This window comes from Ascidiella aspersa, chromosome 3, assembly GCF_963924565.1.
Source record: "Ascidiella aspersa chromosome 3, kaAscAspe10.2, whole genome shotgun sequence".
In the NCBI taxonomy this organism is placed as follows: domain Eukaryota; kingdom Metazoa; phylum Chordata; class Ascidiacea; order Phlebobranchia; family Ascidiidae; genus Ascidiella; species Ascidiella aspersa.
The window spans coordinates 26,695,382-26,708,675 of NC_139449.1; the positions used below are offsets into that span (position 1 = coordinate 26,695,382).

The 13,294-nt window shown below is 37.6% G+C and overlaps 1 protein-coding gene across 1 annotated transcript; it reads left to right on the forward strand.

Annotated features, from left to right (window-relative positions):
- Positions 1 to 1,891: 1,891 nt before the first annotated feature.
- On the forward strand, positions 1,892 to 13,168 carry LOC146161222 (uncharacterized). The gene is made up of 15 exons (XM_083385112.1): positions 1,892 to 1,997; positions 2,140 to 2,366; positions 2,757 to 2,984; positions 3,418 to 3,535; positions 3,970 to 4,114; positions 4,725 to 4,830; positions 5,008 to 5,087; positions 5,399 to 5,444; positions 5,862 to 5,941; positions 10,423 to 10,593; positions 11,081 to 11,203; positions 11,426 to 11,536; positions 12,142 to 12,282; positions 12,514 to 12,637; positions 12,986 to 13,168. Exons 1-15 carry the CDS (start codon positions 1,892 to 1,894, stop codon positions 13,166 to 13,168), a joined length of 1,989 nt encoding a protein of 662 aa, XP_083241238.1.
- The last annotated feature ends 126 nt before the right edge of the window (positions 13,169 to 13,294 follow it).

A 13,294-nucleotide genomic window follows, 5' to 3' on the forward strand; every position in this document is an offset into this window, starting at 1 on the left:
CGATAAACTATAAAGAACAATTTACGTCTAAATATAAACTATCTAATGAAACGGACTAGTGTTTACTATAATCAGTTATTCGTAAACGTTTAACTAACACGCAGGTTTACTTTTGTACCTAAAATTGTTTTTTAACGCCTCGCTGTATAAGCAAGTATCGCGTGGTTGCATATACCTAGATACAACAAACACCTAAGACCATCATTTTTAACGGGGGCCTTCGCCTCCTATAGAAATATTTTATAGGGCGTTGGGCGCAAACATCGACGAGTGTTGTAATGTTTGTTGGTTACACTCAAACTTGTGTTTTTAATTCTGTGTTTTTTTTAAACGGTGAGCAAATCAGAGGAAAGGCCAAATTGAGTCAATTGAAGGGGCCCCCGACTAATGAAGGGTTATGAAGCAACAATCGACACGAAGAGTTTGTTAAACGTTTATTTGCGACTAAAAAATAGAATGACTCAATTTAAAAATACTCACGTCATGCGTTTCTATTTTACTATAGTTAAGTTAATCGGTTTTTGTGATATAGAATTTCGTTTTCGGCCACGGTTCACCGGTGTCATATACCAAGGTTTCAATGTTCTAGCTACATGTTTATTAGAGGAGCGGGTGTATGATTAGGCATGGTATTCAATTGACAAAAACCAGTTAAGGCCCAAGTTAATACAGTGGCGTAGCCAGCCGAAAATTTTTGGGGGGGCCAAAATGTTGGAATGTTTTGTTTAGCTCTTAGCATTGTATCAACTGCCGTAACGAACACAAGTAACAATGCTAGCAAACCGTTTCGAGCAGCAACTGACTGAGTGTTAACGCAATACTCAAAAAACAGTCAATGAGCAAAAACTGTCTGAAAGTAGTAAAAGTACACTAATGTATAGTAAATCTTATATTAACTACATCGTTTGTGACGCAACAATGCATGACAATTGAAGGTGTGGCATGCCTGTGATCAAATGTTGTTGTACTTCTCATAAATGCTACAAAACAAATTATTAAGATTAAAATATTTATAAATTTTTTTGGGGGCCATGGCCCCTCAGGCCCCCCTGGCTACGCCTATGAGTTAATAAACTCTCTACTGTTTTAAAGTTTGACAACAGACACTTTGGCAATGTAGGCTGCAGCACTTTTTATGCAAAATAACTTATATAATCTACATATATTCACAACCACTATTGTTTTTTTGGTCCACCACCTTTGGTCTGTTCACGAGCGAAACGCAATACTTAATGAATGTTGAAGTTTCCGTAAGGTTATTATATTTCAGTTACTTTATATCACTGAAGGACATTAATGTATTTCAACTAACAATAATTGGATTTGTGCACTATTAGCACTGCTCAAATATTGTACTGATCTTAGTCACAGGCTCACAGCATAACTATAACAAAAATGTTTCTCAAAAAATCCGTCTTGCATTATTTGCAAATAATTAAATGACTTACTTGATTTATTTTTATAGATTGAAAAACCAGTAGTTTTTATATCACTAAAGGACATTTATGTCGTAACAGTACTTAGACTTGTGCGCTAATAATACGATTTTAATACTGTACCGAACTTAACTACAGCATAACTATAACAGCTTTTGCAAATAATAAACGAATATCTTTGACTTTGGTTTATTTCTCATTAAATATATATATATATAATTTTTTTTTAAATTAGGCAGGTATTAAACAGTCGATCGTATTTTAAGGGTCTAAATGAAAAATACTAAAAATGACCCTTTTATAAATAAATTTAAATCACCACGATTGGGTACATTTTGTCATCTGCTTGTAAACAAAAAAATATTAACTTTTCGTCTCTAGCTCTCCAGGTTGCTAAGTTGCCATGGCTGAGTTATTCTATTAATGTGGTATAGGTTACCAATAAAAGTTTAGTGATGACAACAAAGACACTGCCAGTCTTACTCAATCCCAGCGAGGCCTACACTGATGAAGTTCTGAAATGCATAAAGGATACATTTAAGAAGAAAAGCGGAGAAATTTGTGAGTACAGGTGACATAGCTAGTCGCCAGCTTTCTAGTATAGTAACCAACCCCACTTAATTACATATTAAACAAGCGCGATAACATACAGTACAATACTAGATTATACTTACAAATACTTTCAAACTATACATGCGTTTAGACCGCCGATATGAAGCGGAAAAAACTTTTTCGCGCAACGACCAAACCTTCGTTACCTCCATTTCTGACGGAGAAAAATCATGGAGGGAGAAATTCCAGAGAAGAAAAAATAATTTAAGCCATGGGTTTTTCGCGGACAAGGCTAAACCTTACCAATCGGTTGGAACTGTTTATTTGGAAGCAGGCGATTTAATGCTGAGCTCGATTACGGATGACTTGAGAAGCAAGGTAGGCAAAAACATTTCTAATTTACAAGATAAAAATAGAGCAAAAATGTGGTGAAAAATAGTGTCAATTTTAAAATAACTCAACCGCAATTTTGCAACCACGCGATACTTTTTAGTGGTTCTTCATTTAAGTTTCGTTTTGCAGATTAAACAATTTAACAATAGCTTTATACCTGTGATGAACTTCTGTTTTATATATTTGTGTTAACCTGTGAGTTTCAAATTATTACCAGAAATTCAGCTACCTGGCAAGACAGTCATTGCGATTTGGTTGATTAATGTACCTTGAAGTGAACGATTTTTTAAATAAAAAAGAAAGCTTTTTCTCTGGAAGGTGTGCCCACACCAGAAACACTGGAAAGGTACTTAATAGCGCACTTAAAACACCTAGATCAAAAAGACGCCTCGGCACTTCAAGGAAACCTGGAATTCGGGACAGCCGAAAAAGATGACCACGTTACAAAAGAAGGCCATGGCTTTCACCCCGGTAAACGAGCCTCTTGAAGTGGGCGAAGCTACGGCCGGTTTTATGGCGATAAAACAACGCATCGAAGAAGTGAACACAATGCGTAGAGGTGTCCAGGCGGAACAAAGCCTGTTGGCATACATTTATAAAAAGGTATAAACTCGTGTTGTTTTTTAATGTTTGCATTTCGCCGTGTGCCCGGGTGCTTGAATTACGATTTTCGTTGGGCCTTTTGGTTTACTTACAAACTGCGATTTAAAGATGTTTTATTGATCGAAACTATTTACTCCACGCTCGAGTCTTTGCGTTTGTTGTTTTAAGTCACATACCGTGACATTTTAAATTGCTTCGTGGCTTTTTAAAAATACACATTACTTTAAAGTTAAAACAAATATAAAACGAAATTTCTTATAGTTAATGTTAGAATACTGCAGCAGTGCGTTAAATGCGAACTCACACAGAGTTTGTCCAGCCGTAAGTTGCAAGTTAACATAAGTATTTTTAATTGTTTTTTTTTACACATCGAGAACATAGGCCTAGAGCCCCAGACCCTAGATATAACAAACAGCATTTGTTACTAATGCAGGAAATGGAAACCGGCAGCTTGGAAAACAAGGAAGAGCTAGAGATGAAGGCTCCATACAAGAACAACTGGAAGATCGTGCGCACCATCGGCAAGATCCTGGGAGCTACAAAAACTCGAGGTGATTTTTGGAATTAGTCTTCTGGACAATCAATTTGTCCAGTTTTAGAAGATTTTCCACCAATGTTTCGTTCTGGTTTTGGAGAGTCCATTTTTACCATTGATTCTTTACCGCGTGTAATTCTTCCCTAATGTTGGCGTTTAGTTTAGTTTAAACAACACTGTTAAGAAAGCCGATTTTTGCTGAAAGATTTTATTTATTCTGAATGATCTGTATAGTGCAGTTAATAATTTTTTAAAAACTGCCTAAGAAAATCTGGTAAACTACTTTTTATTATACAAAAACACCAAAAAATAGTTGGGTACACTATACGCACGGATCTGTAACGTTTGGCTTTGCAATTTATTATATCAAGCTTCAACAAAATGGTATCTAGAGTTTCGAGCTGTTTTTTCTGACAAAATAATAACAAAGTTAATGTTTCTGTATGGCAGATAGCATTGACCTAAAGGCTGCGAGCGGAACGGGCTCGGTTGTTTCAAAGGCCTTCCGGAACACCGGGATGAAGAGAATGAGAGAGGCGAGGATCAACCAGGAAATGAACGAGGCCATGGAGGACAAGGAGGAAGTCTTGCAGCGGTCGGATGTTGCCACGAGTTCTCTTCGCTCGAATGCCTTTTGTCAATTGCGTTGATTGGGTTTTTCGGAATTAACGCAGACAAACATTTTAGGGGTGTTTAATGCAGGGGTTCCCAACCGTTTTTACACCGTGGCCCCTTTGGAAATTTTGAGAAATCAATGGCCCCCTATTTTTTCAACATTTTGAAAAAATTGAGAAACGTCATTTTAATTAAAAAAATGGTTTATACAGTAACCGGTAGTTAGATTGATAAAATGATATAAATACAACACACAATAAACATGATACCGGTAGTACATTAATTAGCTATTTAGTTAATGTGATGGTTGAGCTTGTTTTTGCTCTGGCAATGTCTTATTTGCTGGTTTGGTGGTGGACAGGTTGGGAACCCCTGGTTTAATGTATTGTTTTTTTATTTTTGGTCTTGGTCTTAATGTACTTATTTAAGCGAACCTTGTGCTTTGTGTTGGTAGGGTTTGCGTGTGGTTGGCTTTTAACCTTTACAACATCTAATTAAAACATTGTTTATTTTATTTACAAGATATTGTTGAGCTGAATTGTTATTATTAAACAATGATGCGCTTCAGCTGAGTCTTTTTTCCCTTTCAGTTGGAGGCACGAAGTAAAACAAAAGTATCTCATCAAAAAGCTGCAATCCATCAACTCGCTTTTCTGCGCTCTTTTTAACATGAAAGTGAAACTCCTGAAAATGAACGTACGTTGCTGTGTGCCTTCTAAAAGGTTTAAAGGGCGTCGGTAAAAAGTTCATTTGGCATATTGTTACGTTTTTGCGACCTGTGAGTTTCAACTTGCTTCCTGCGAGAAATATTTTTTTGGAATTTTCACCTTTTTAACCCTGGGTCTTAATAGCTGAACATGATTTTGCATTTAGAACCTGCTGACTGACAAAACGGTCAAAGAATTGCTACGGAGCGAAGTGGTTATTGACAACTACAACAGGCCGACTGCATGGTAAGGAAAGTTTAAAATTGTGATGAGCTAAAAAAACTAATTATTTACAAAATAAAATAAAAATTAAATATTGCAATAATCGGCCCAGAGGGTTTGTTAAACGTTTATTTGTGACTATACAATAGAACATCTCAATTTAAAAATGTTCACGCCACGCGTTTCTATTTGACTATAGTTAAGTTAATCAGTTGTGGTGAGTGCTTGAACTGACAACTTTCGTGTGGCCCATAAAATTTCCTTTCGGCCACTGGAAACCAAGCTTCAATTGTGCTTTTAGCAAACTAAATTATTACATTTTTCGTGTTTTGCAGCAGAGCGCAGTTTCATCTAGGCCAAGAAGACCATCCAGACACGGCGGTAAGAAGGGTTCACCTAAGAACAACTCTTGTTCTATTTTTTATCCAAAAATCAAAGATTTATTGCCTCCTAATAGACTTGCTATAGTTGTTATACTTTTAAGGCAAGTAAAAAAAACATTGCCGACCGCTTGCAACGTTTTTTGCGAAGGGACAATTGCTAACCGGATTTGTTTCATGTAACACTATAAAGTTAAGTATATACGTTAACGTTAGTTTAGACTTAGAGTCTCTATAGGAAATTAGGTTGACGGCCGTCCGTCATGCATAAGCGCAGTTCTGATAAATCTGCAAGTAAGACGATTGCAATAAGGTCGCCATTAAAAGATAAAGAACCACCAGTCTCTTAGATGAAACTTTAATTCATAGTACCTCCTGTGACTTTACATGTCACTTCACAATTTTGTCCGTATTTTAGGACGCGGACAAGTTCCACCCGCACCAAGGGCAAGCAAACAGAAAGAGGATGTCGAGCATCAGTATCGGAGTCACCCGTCGGTTAGCTTTAAACTTTAGTTATCAGCATACGATTTTTATTGCGATTCAATTATGAAAAAGCTTAGCCTCATGCGATAACCATATTAATGATATTTGAACTCATTTGGTTTACAGCTGCTTGGTTCTGCTGCTATCCGTCTTTTGCTTGCATCTGCTGTGATCTATTTTTCTGGTTTAACACGATCACGATTTTTTAATAATTCGATTCCACAAGATTTTTTTAAGTTTTAATCTTGTTTTATTTAAGCCCTATTTTCCAAATACAAGTCATTGAAAATACCAAAAACAAGTCCTTCAAAATATCAAGTAAACTTCAAGCCATCAAATATCGTTAACGTTTTGAGATTCCAAGTAACATTTAGCACACTATAGACCAGGGGTCGGCAACCCCTGGCACGCGTACCACACGTGGCAGAGATGATTTTTCAGGGCACGCCAAATAAGTTAACGCGTACGAACAAAGTACAACCTTTACATCGCTACCACATCCATAGGCGCCGAACGTGGGTGTGCAGAGCGTTTTTTGACGCCCTAAATTTCTTGCAGGGCGTCAATACGCCCAGAAATTCGCCCAAGTTTCGTGTACAATTAGTGTGCAACTGCACTTCTGTGAACACTACATATCACAGCTAGTGCAATGTACGCCGCAAGTTGCGCAATCGTGGTTCACTAACAGCAGGGTTGTTCCTAAGCAAAAAATTACACTCGCCAGTTTGGCGAGCGGTTATCAATCAGCACTCGCCAGGACGAAATAACACTCGCCAAATTTTTGGCACGCTGTCTGCAAATTTCCGTCCTAGCGCGGTCATTTCTTGGGTTATCGTTAACCAGTATTTTTCTATACGTAAACACCAGATTGTAAACTTTAGATTTTGCGTGGGAGAGACAATTTTGCAGCTTTAAATTGCGTGGCTGTAATAAAGTTATCTGTAAAATTTGCACGGCTGAAAATGCAGTACTATTTTTTCGCGGCTGACTGAATTTTACGTTGACTTTACATGAAATGCGCGGCTGTGACCGCGGCCGACCGGGTACTTTCCAACCTATCGTAAACATTTGTTTTTATAAAAGTTTGGTCGTTTATTTTTATGCATGGATGAACAAACAAATGAATGACCTATAAAGCAGTTTACGCTTAAAACAATGTTTTTCAGCCGAAGTATTCTTTAGTGAAAAAATAACATTGTCAATTCCTTACGCTCTCTTTTTTTTTATTCTGTTTTTTCTGTGCTTCAAGGACGTTTCATCCAGGTTGCTTCGCGCCACAAACAAAACGCCACATTTCGCCTAACACTATAGTTACTGTTTGAACAGATAAAATAATGACAAAATAATTGTAAATTTACAACTAAACCATTTATTCGCTGAGTTAACAACCATATGCATCAGAGGTTCTGTGCGGCGCGATGCCCTATAGTGGGTCGTTTCTATTTTCCAAGGGCGTCCGCAACGGTTTCGATTCGTATCTATCTTAAATACAGTATAAAATATTTACATACAGTTATTTAACATACTTACGTAGACTAATTACTAATGCTCAGCTGTAGTTACACAAGTAGGCGATATTTCAAATATCGTAGTGTTCAGTGGTCCGTTTTAGTCCCTCAAAATATTTAAAAAAACATTGCTTACAAATATTATTATAAGACATTTGCTTTGAACTTATTGTTACCCAAAACTGCACGTCCAATAAACTTTTCCAAAGGCGTCAACGACGTTGAAGTTAAACACTAAACCACATAACTGTTTACCACTGCAGCAATTACGTTATTGATTGTTCGCCGGTAAACGAACTTTGAACGTGACTTCGATTAACCTTATTATTTGTGTAGTGTTGAATGTATTTGCACCTTAGTGTTTAAGAAAATAATTTTAGTAGTGGCGCTTAACACAAGTTGTCCTGCACCAACTAATTACATTTTTCGCCGAAGCCACTAGCCAGTCGGGCGAGTGGGTGTCAATCAGCACTCGCCAAGAGCAATTTGTACTCGCATTGGCGAGTGGGCGAGTGCTTAAGTTCAACCCTGAACAGTATGCGCGACTTTCCTGAATTACATGGGGAAGTACCCTCTCCGAAAGTGTTCGTTCGCACCTATTAATAAGCCATAGCGGCGCAGAAAATACGAAATACTAGGTCGCGCTAACGTAGGTCATTCTTAAGCTGATGAGAAATTTGTGTTTAGTGAAAAATCTTCTGTGATAAATATGCGTCAAACCAATTACTGAGGCTCAAATAGACAAGTGTTAATCTATTTCATAACTTTTAAACGCCGCATAACACAGTGCTTCGTCTAGCGCAGGGGTTCTTAAACTGGGGTCCGTGGACCCCTTGGTCCTTGAACTAATTTCAGGGGGTCCATGAAAGCCAAATTGAAATATTAGTGTACGTTTGAAAAGTAATCAAATTAAAAAAACGAGTGTATTTAAAAATGAAACGTTTCACCACTGAATGTTAGATTCCTTTTCACTTAAATCATCAGCACATTTCTGGCAGGCTACTTGATTGTGAATTTATGATTTGTGAATTTTACGTGAATTTTAATTTATGACGTCATTTTTAATAATTTCTTGCCTACAGGGGTCCACGTGAAGCAAAAAATAGTTTTAGGGGTCCGCGGTGAAAAAAGTTTAAGAACCCCTGGTCTAGCGTCACAACTCCTATAATGTTAAATATGCTGAGACGTTTGGTCACTTAAATCGATAAATAAACGTAATATTCCGAACATAAGCTTTTAAAACACATATAAAATACTCGTTCAATAACGCCGACTCCTCTCGCACAAGTCTCTTTAGTTTTTAAAATCGTCATAGCCCCAAAAAATTCGCCCTCGCTTCGCTCGCTCGTTCTGCACGTATGCTATGGCGGATAATAAGTTAAGAACACTGCTCAAAGTAGATTGGCACTAACCTTCTTCCTTCATCATTTAAATGCAGGACAAAGCCCGCATTAGCTTTGAGTACAATTATTTCTGACGTAATTACATGAGACATAACGGTTGTTTTAAACCTAGTATACGGAATCGCAAAATCGGTTAGCGAGACCTGCTACGTTTTGTTGGTAATGAGCGGTGGCGTATTGCTGATAATCGAAACATGATTCTATCAAAATCAATCACACATATTCTCCGTCTTGGTTTAGTTTTTCGCCTGAAGTTAACGATTGCACACTAAGCTGTTTCAAAGCACGAGTTCGCTTTTCCCGGACGCCAATTGGCTGTGTCTGGTTATATATTTATGACGCCATTCCCGTCACTATTTCATGACGTCATTATTAATTTTCCGTCAGAAGGAAAATAAGGGAATTCCCTAAGTTGAAATTTCAGGAACCCCTTGTTTAAATACTGGTTCAAAAAACGCCCTGGGAATTTGAAAGTTCGGCGCCTATGACCACATCATTAACATTACTATTACATAACTAATTTCGATTTGCAGTGTTCGTGTCACAAATTAGTGTCTTTATTTTATTTTTTGTGGGCGTTAAACTTGTTGTTTACGACTAAGCGTTCGCATCATGTCGCAATACCAAAATGTGGCGTGTTGTTTTTTCAAGTATATTCCAAAATAGTGGGCAGCATAGTGGTTCGTGACAGTTCGTTTTTAGCAGGGTTTGCGTATGTTACAGAATTCGCTTGTCTACAATCCTACCATATTTATTTTAGCACTAACGAAACGAGGTGTCAAAGGTATAATTGTAAGGAAGGCGTAAATATGTAAGAATAAACATAATAATAATAATAATACTGAACCTACCCAAACGCTAACTCTCACCCTAACCCAAATGCTGTCAGCAATATAACCCCCCGGACAAAATATGGTAGGATTCTGGACCAGCGCCCAGAATTTTACTTATGAAATTTGGTTTAGTGGCGTCTCCCAAGAAACGTAAATTAGCTGTCAGATCATTCGTCATTCGTAAATTAGCAGATAACAGCAGGACTACGGAGTCGGACTCCCGAGTCCGACGTGTGCGCATGCAAATTTCAAAAGTAATAAGGCAGCAAACTGTAAATTGTTAAGGTGAAATATCTTATCGTGGCATATTTTCCATGGGCCCTATGAGTGAATTGCTGAATATCCACCTTTTCTTAGTTACGTAAGTGAGTGAAATACAGGATGTAGAGTCGGAACCAGACTTGGGATTCGACGAACTCTCACATTTGGATGGAGTCGGGCTCGGGTTCAACTTTTTGGCATAAGTCGGAATCTGGTTGTTTTAGCCGACTCCGCATCCTGGTTGCTAGTGCAAAACCAAACATAGAAAACTGTTTGGCACGCGAGTTGTTTATATTTTGACATTGTTAATAAACTGGCACACTGCATAAGAAAGGTTACCGACCCCTGCTATAGACTAATGTGGTGTTGCGATACCAAAAGTTTTTTTTGTGTGATATGTATTTTAGTGTCACTTATATTTGACAATTTAATTTTAGTAGCGAGCAATTGGTTCACAAGTAACAGCCGCCTTTTTGTTTAATTGTCAGTCCCCGACTGGCTCAGCTGGCCTCGAAGCTGGCCAACAAAGCCATGGCGCCGCCCGGGCCCAAGATCGATACCTGGGACGATCTGATAAGCGCCGGCGAAAAGACCAAGTGCGCCACGCCCAAGCCCGGCACCCCCTCCACCCCCAACAGCAAGTATTCTGTGAAGCTACAGTGAGTCTAGATTACTTTTTATTTAAAAATTATAAAGTCTAACAAAAATTACGGTCGCTTTAGTAACGTAAAATGTTTTTATGTAAATGTTTTTTTCGGAATTGTTACTACATATGTTTACATTATCAACCAGCGCATTTATAATTAATCATTGTAACTTAAAAAGGTTCACTTTAGTAATTACTCGGTTTATACTATATTGCGGTTTATATCTTAAACGAAGGATTAAAATAACCATTAACCAGTTTTGCTCCAAGTAATAGTTGCCACTAAAAACGAGTCATTTACATGTGTTAATTTTGTGACTGCTTCTAAAGTCTAAACAAAGAAATTAATCGTCAAAATAAAGTAAATTTATAAAATGTATAGCAAATAATACTAATTTGACCTAAAGAAAATCGGTTTGAAAATGTTTCTTTTTGGAGAGCAAAAATTCTTTCCCTTATATGTTCCGTAAGTGCAAGATAAATGTAGCTCTTTATTTCAGCCGTAGGCGAGACACGACAACCATGACGCCCAACGCCATCCCCGCAGACGCTACTCCACCTTGGATGATGATAGCACAGTACGAGAAGGCCATCAGCGAGAAAAAGCGACTCTCTCTTGGAAGGTGGGTTTATAGTGAAGGTATTAATTTGTATGACACAAATTTTCCTTAATTTATCCAAAAAAGAGTCGGGCAATTTTTTTTTGTTAATGTAGTTTTATAGTTTTTTTTTATATTAGGTTATTCTGAACTTCCAATACTGTCAAAAAGGCGTTCCATTGCCATCAAAAATATCCTTTACTATAGTGTAAGGTATTTAAAATGATGTTTTTCTGACGTTTACAGTTCCGCCAAGAGGAATGCCGAAGAGCTACTCAACGATATTCGTACAGACTTTATCAAGCTGCAGAAGAAGCTCTCAAAGGACATGAAAGATGAACTAAGACGTAAAAAGCAGTGAGTAGTCAGGCAAGCCAGCCGGCCATGCGAGACATGTAACACTGTACGTCGATCCTGTAGGGATTTTGGATAATATCGGTTCGGTTCCGATACACGATACCAAGTGGTAGTATATCGGTACTCGTCTGATACTATAGGTTAATAATTGGTATCGGTGCAGATCCGATACCGAATTGTTAAAGGCATTTTGGCTATCATTTGCATCCAATGCATTTCTCGCTTTGAAACGTAAATTTGTCAAAAAATAGAGTTAGTTTACAACTAAAGGTTACTCAACATCTTAAACACGAAAGCAAATTTTGGCCAAATAACCTGAAAAATGTCTTTCGTCTATTTTATTTATGTATATTGAGCTTGGTAATGATGCCATTGCTATCGGATCTGATCGCGATAGTTTTTGTCTAAAATATCGGGTATCGGAATAAAATGTCAAGTATCGGACATCCCTCTGGTCTAGTCGATACAAATAACTCAATGCAAAAACTTATTTGGGGTAAATGCTGCCTAAAAAGATGTGGATATTACACTTGTTTACGTACAGTGTATAGGGCGGTATATCGAACAACTCTATACCAACACTCACCCACATTTCGTGTTTCTAGCCAACAGCACAAGCTAGTCCACAACAAGATGCGTACAATCCAACTCGGCCCCATAATCAACGTGTCGCTGGACAAGATGCGAGGAGAGGCCAAGGCGATGCTAAAGGACATGAAGGACAGCTCGGCACAACCGGAGCTGTGGTCAGTTTGCTTTACTGCAATAATTTTATCTTAAAAAACTAGCTGACACCTTGCCACTGAGCTAATTTAGTGTTTAGCTTACCGCAATATGAAGATCGGTAGTAAATTTAATTTTCAACGACATACTCAAATGTAAATCGTTTATAAATGTTTGAACCCCAATATTTTCAGTTATTTGTGGTTCCATCAAATTGCGAACACGTTAAAAATTAAACATTAAACATTTTGTAGGTATGTGGATTTAAAGAACGAAATCCGCACGGAGACCGGTCTTCGCAACGAAACTATCAATAGTATTCTAAAGAAAGTGTCCCGTTTTAAATTCGAGAATGAACTAACCATTCCATTTGCAAAGGTAATATTTTTCTTACAAAATATCGTTTTTTGGTTAAATTTTAGCTTTTAGCCTATTGTTTAAAATTAGTTCACTTACGTCATGACATGACATCTAAAAAAATATTAGAACGATTCCTATGCGTAGCCGAACTCGTGACGCGTGTATAAGTTGTCTGTTCTTGACTCCTGCTAGGAAAGGCATAAAAATGAGACGAAACATATTAAGAAGGAATAAAAACGCCAGTATAAAATAAAATCAATGGACCCAGTCTTTACTTTCAAACCGAACATGCGACTATTAACTTTTCTAAATGATAAAACTGTGTAGCTCTACAAATTAAAAGACACCCGTTTAATATACCAACAGGAGAAACTTTGTATTCTGGTGATGTCCATGCCCGTGCATCTACTTCTTACAAACGGCATGCGAGATGCAATAATTTTCCTTCTGGAACATTCCTTTCACGCACCAGCTGAAATATTCGAATCGTGGCTTGTGGCGCGACGACTGGATGCCGTAAATGCAGCTCTCAAAACAAGGATTCGATAATTCCGCAAATTTGAAACTAACTGTATTTTTTTCGTAGCCTATTTATTAACAAGTCAAAAGCGTAAATATGCCTTTCTTGAAATAAATTTGTCAAGGTACAATATTCTTAGCTGTTGCAAATAAAAG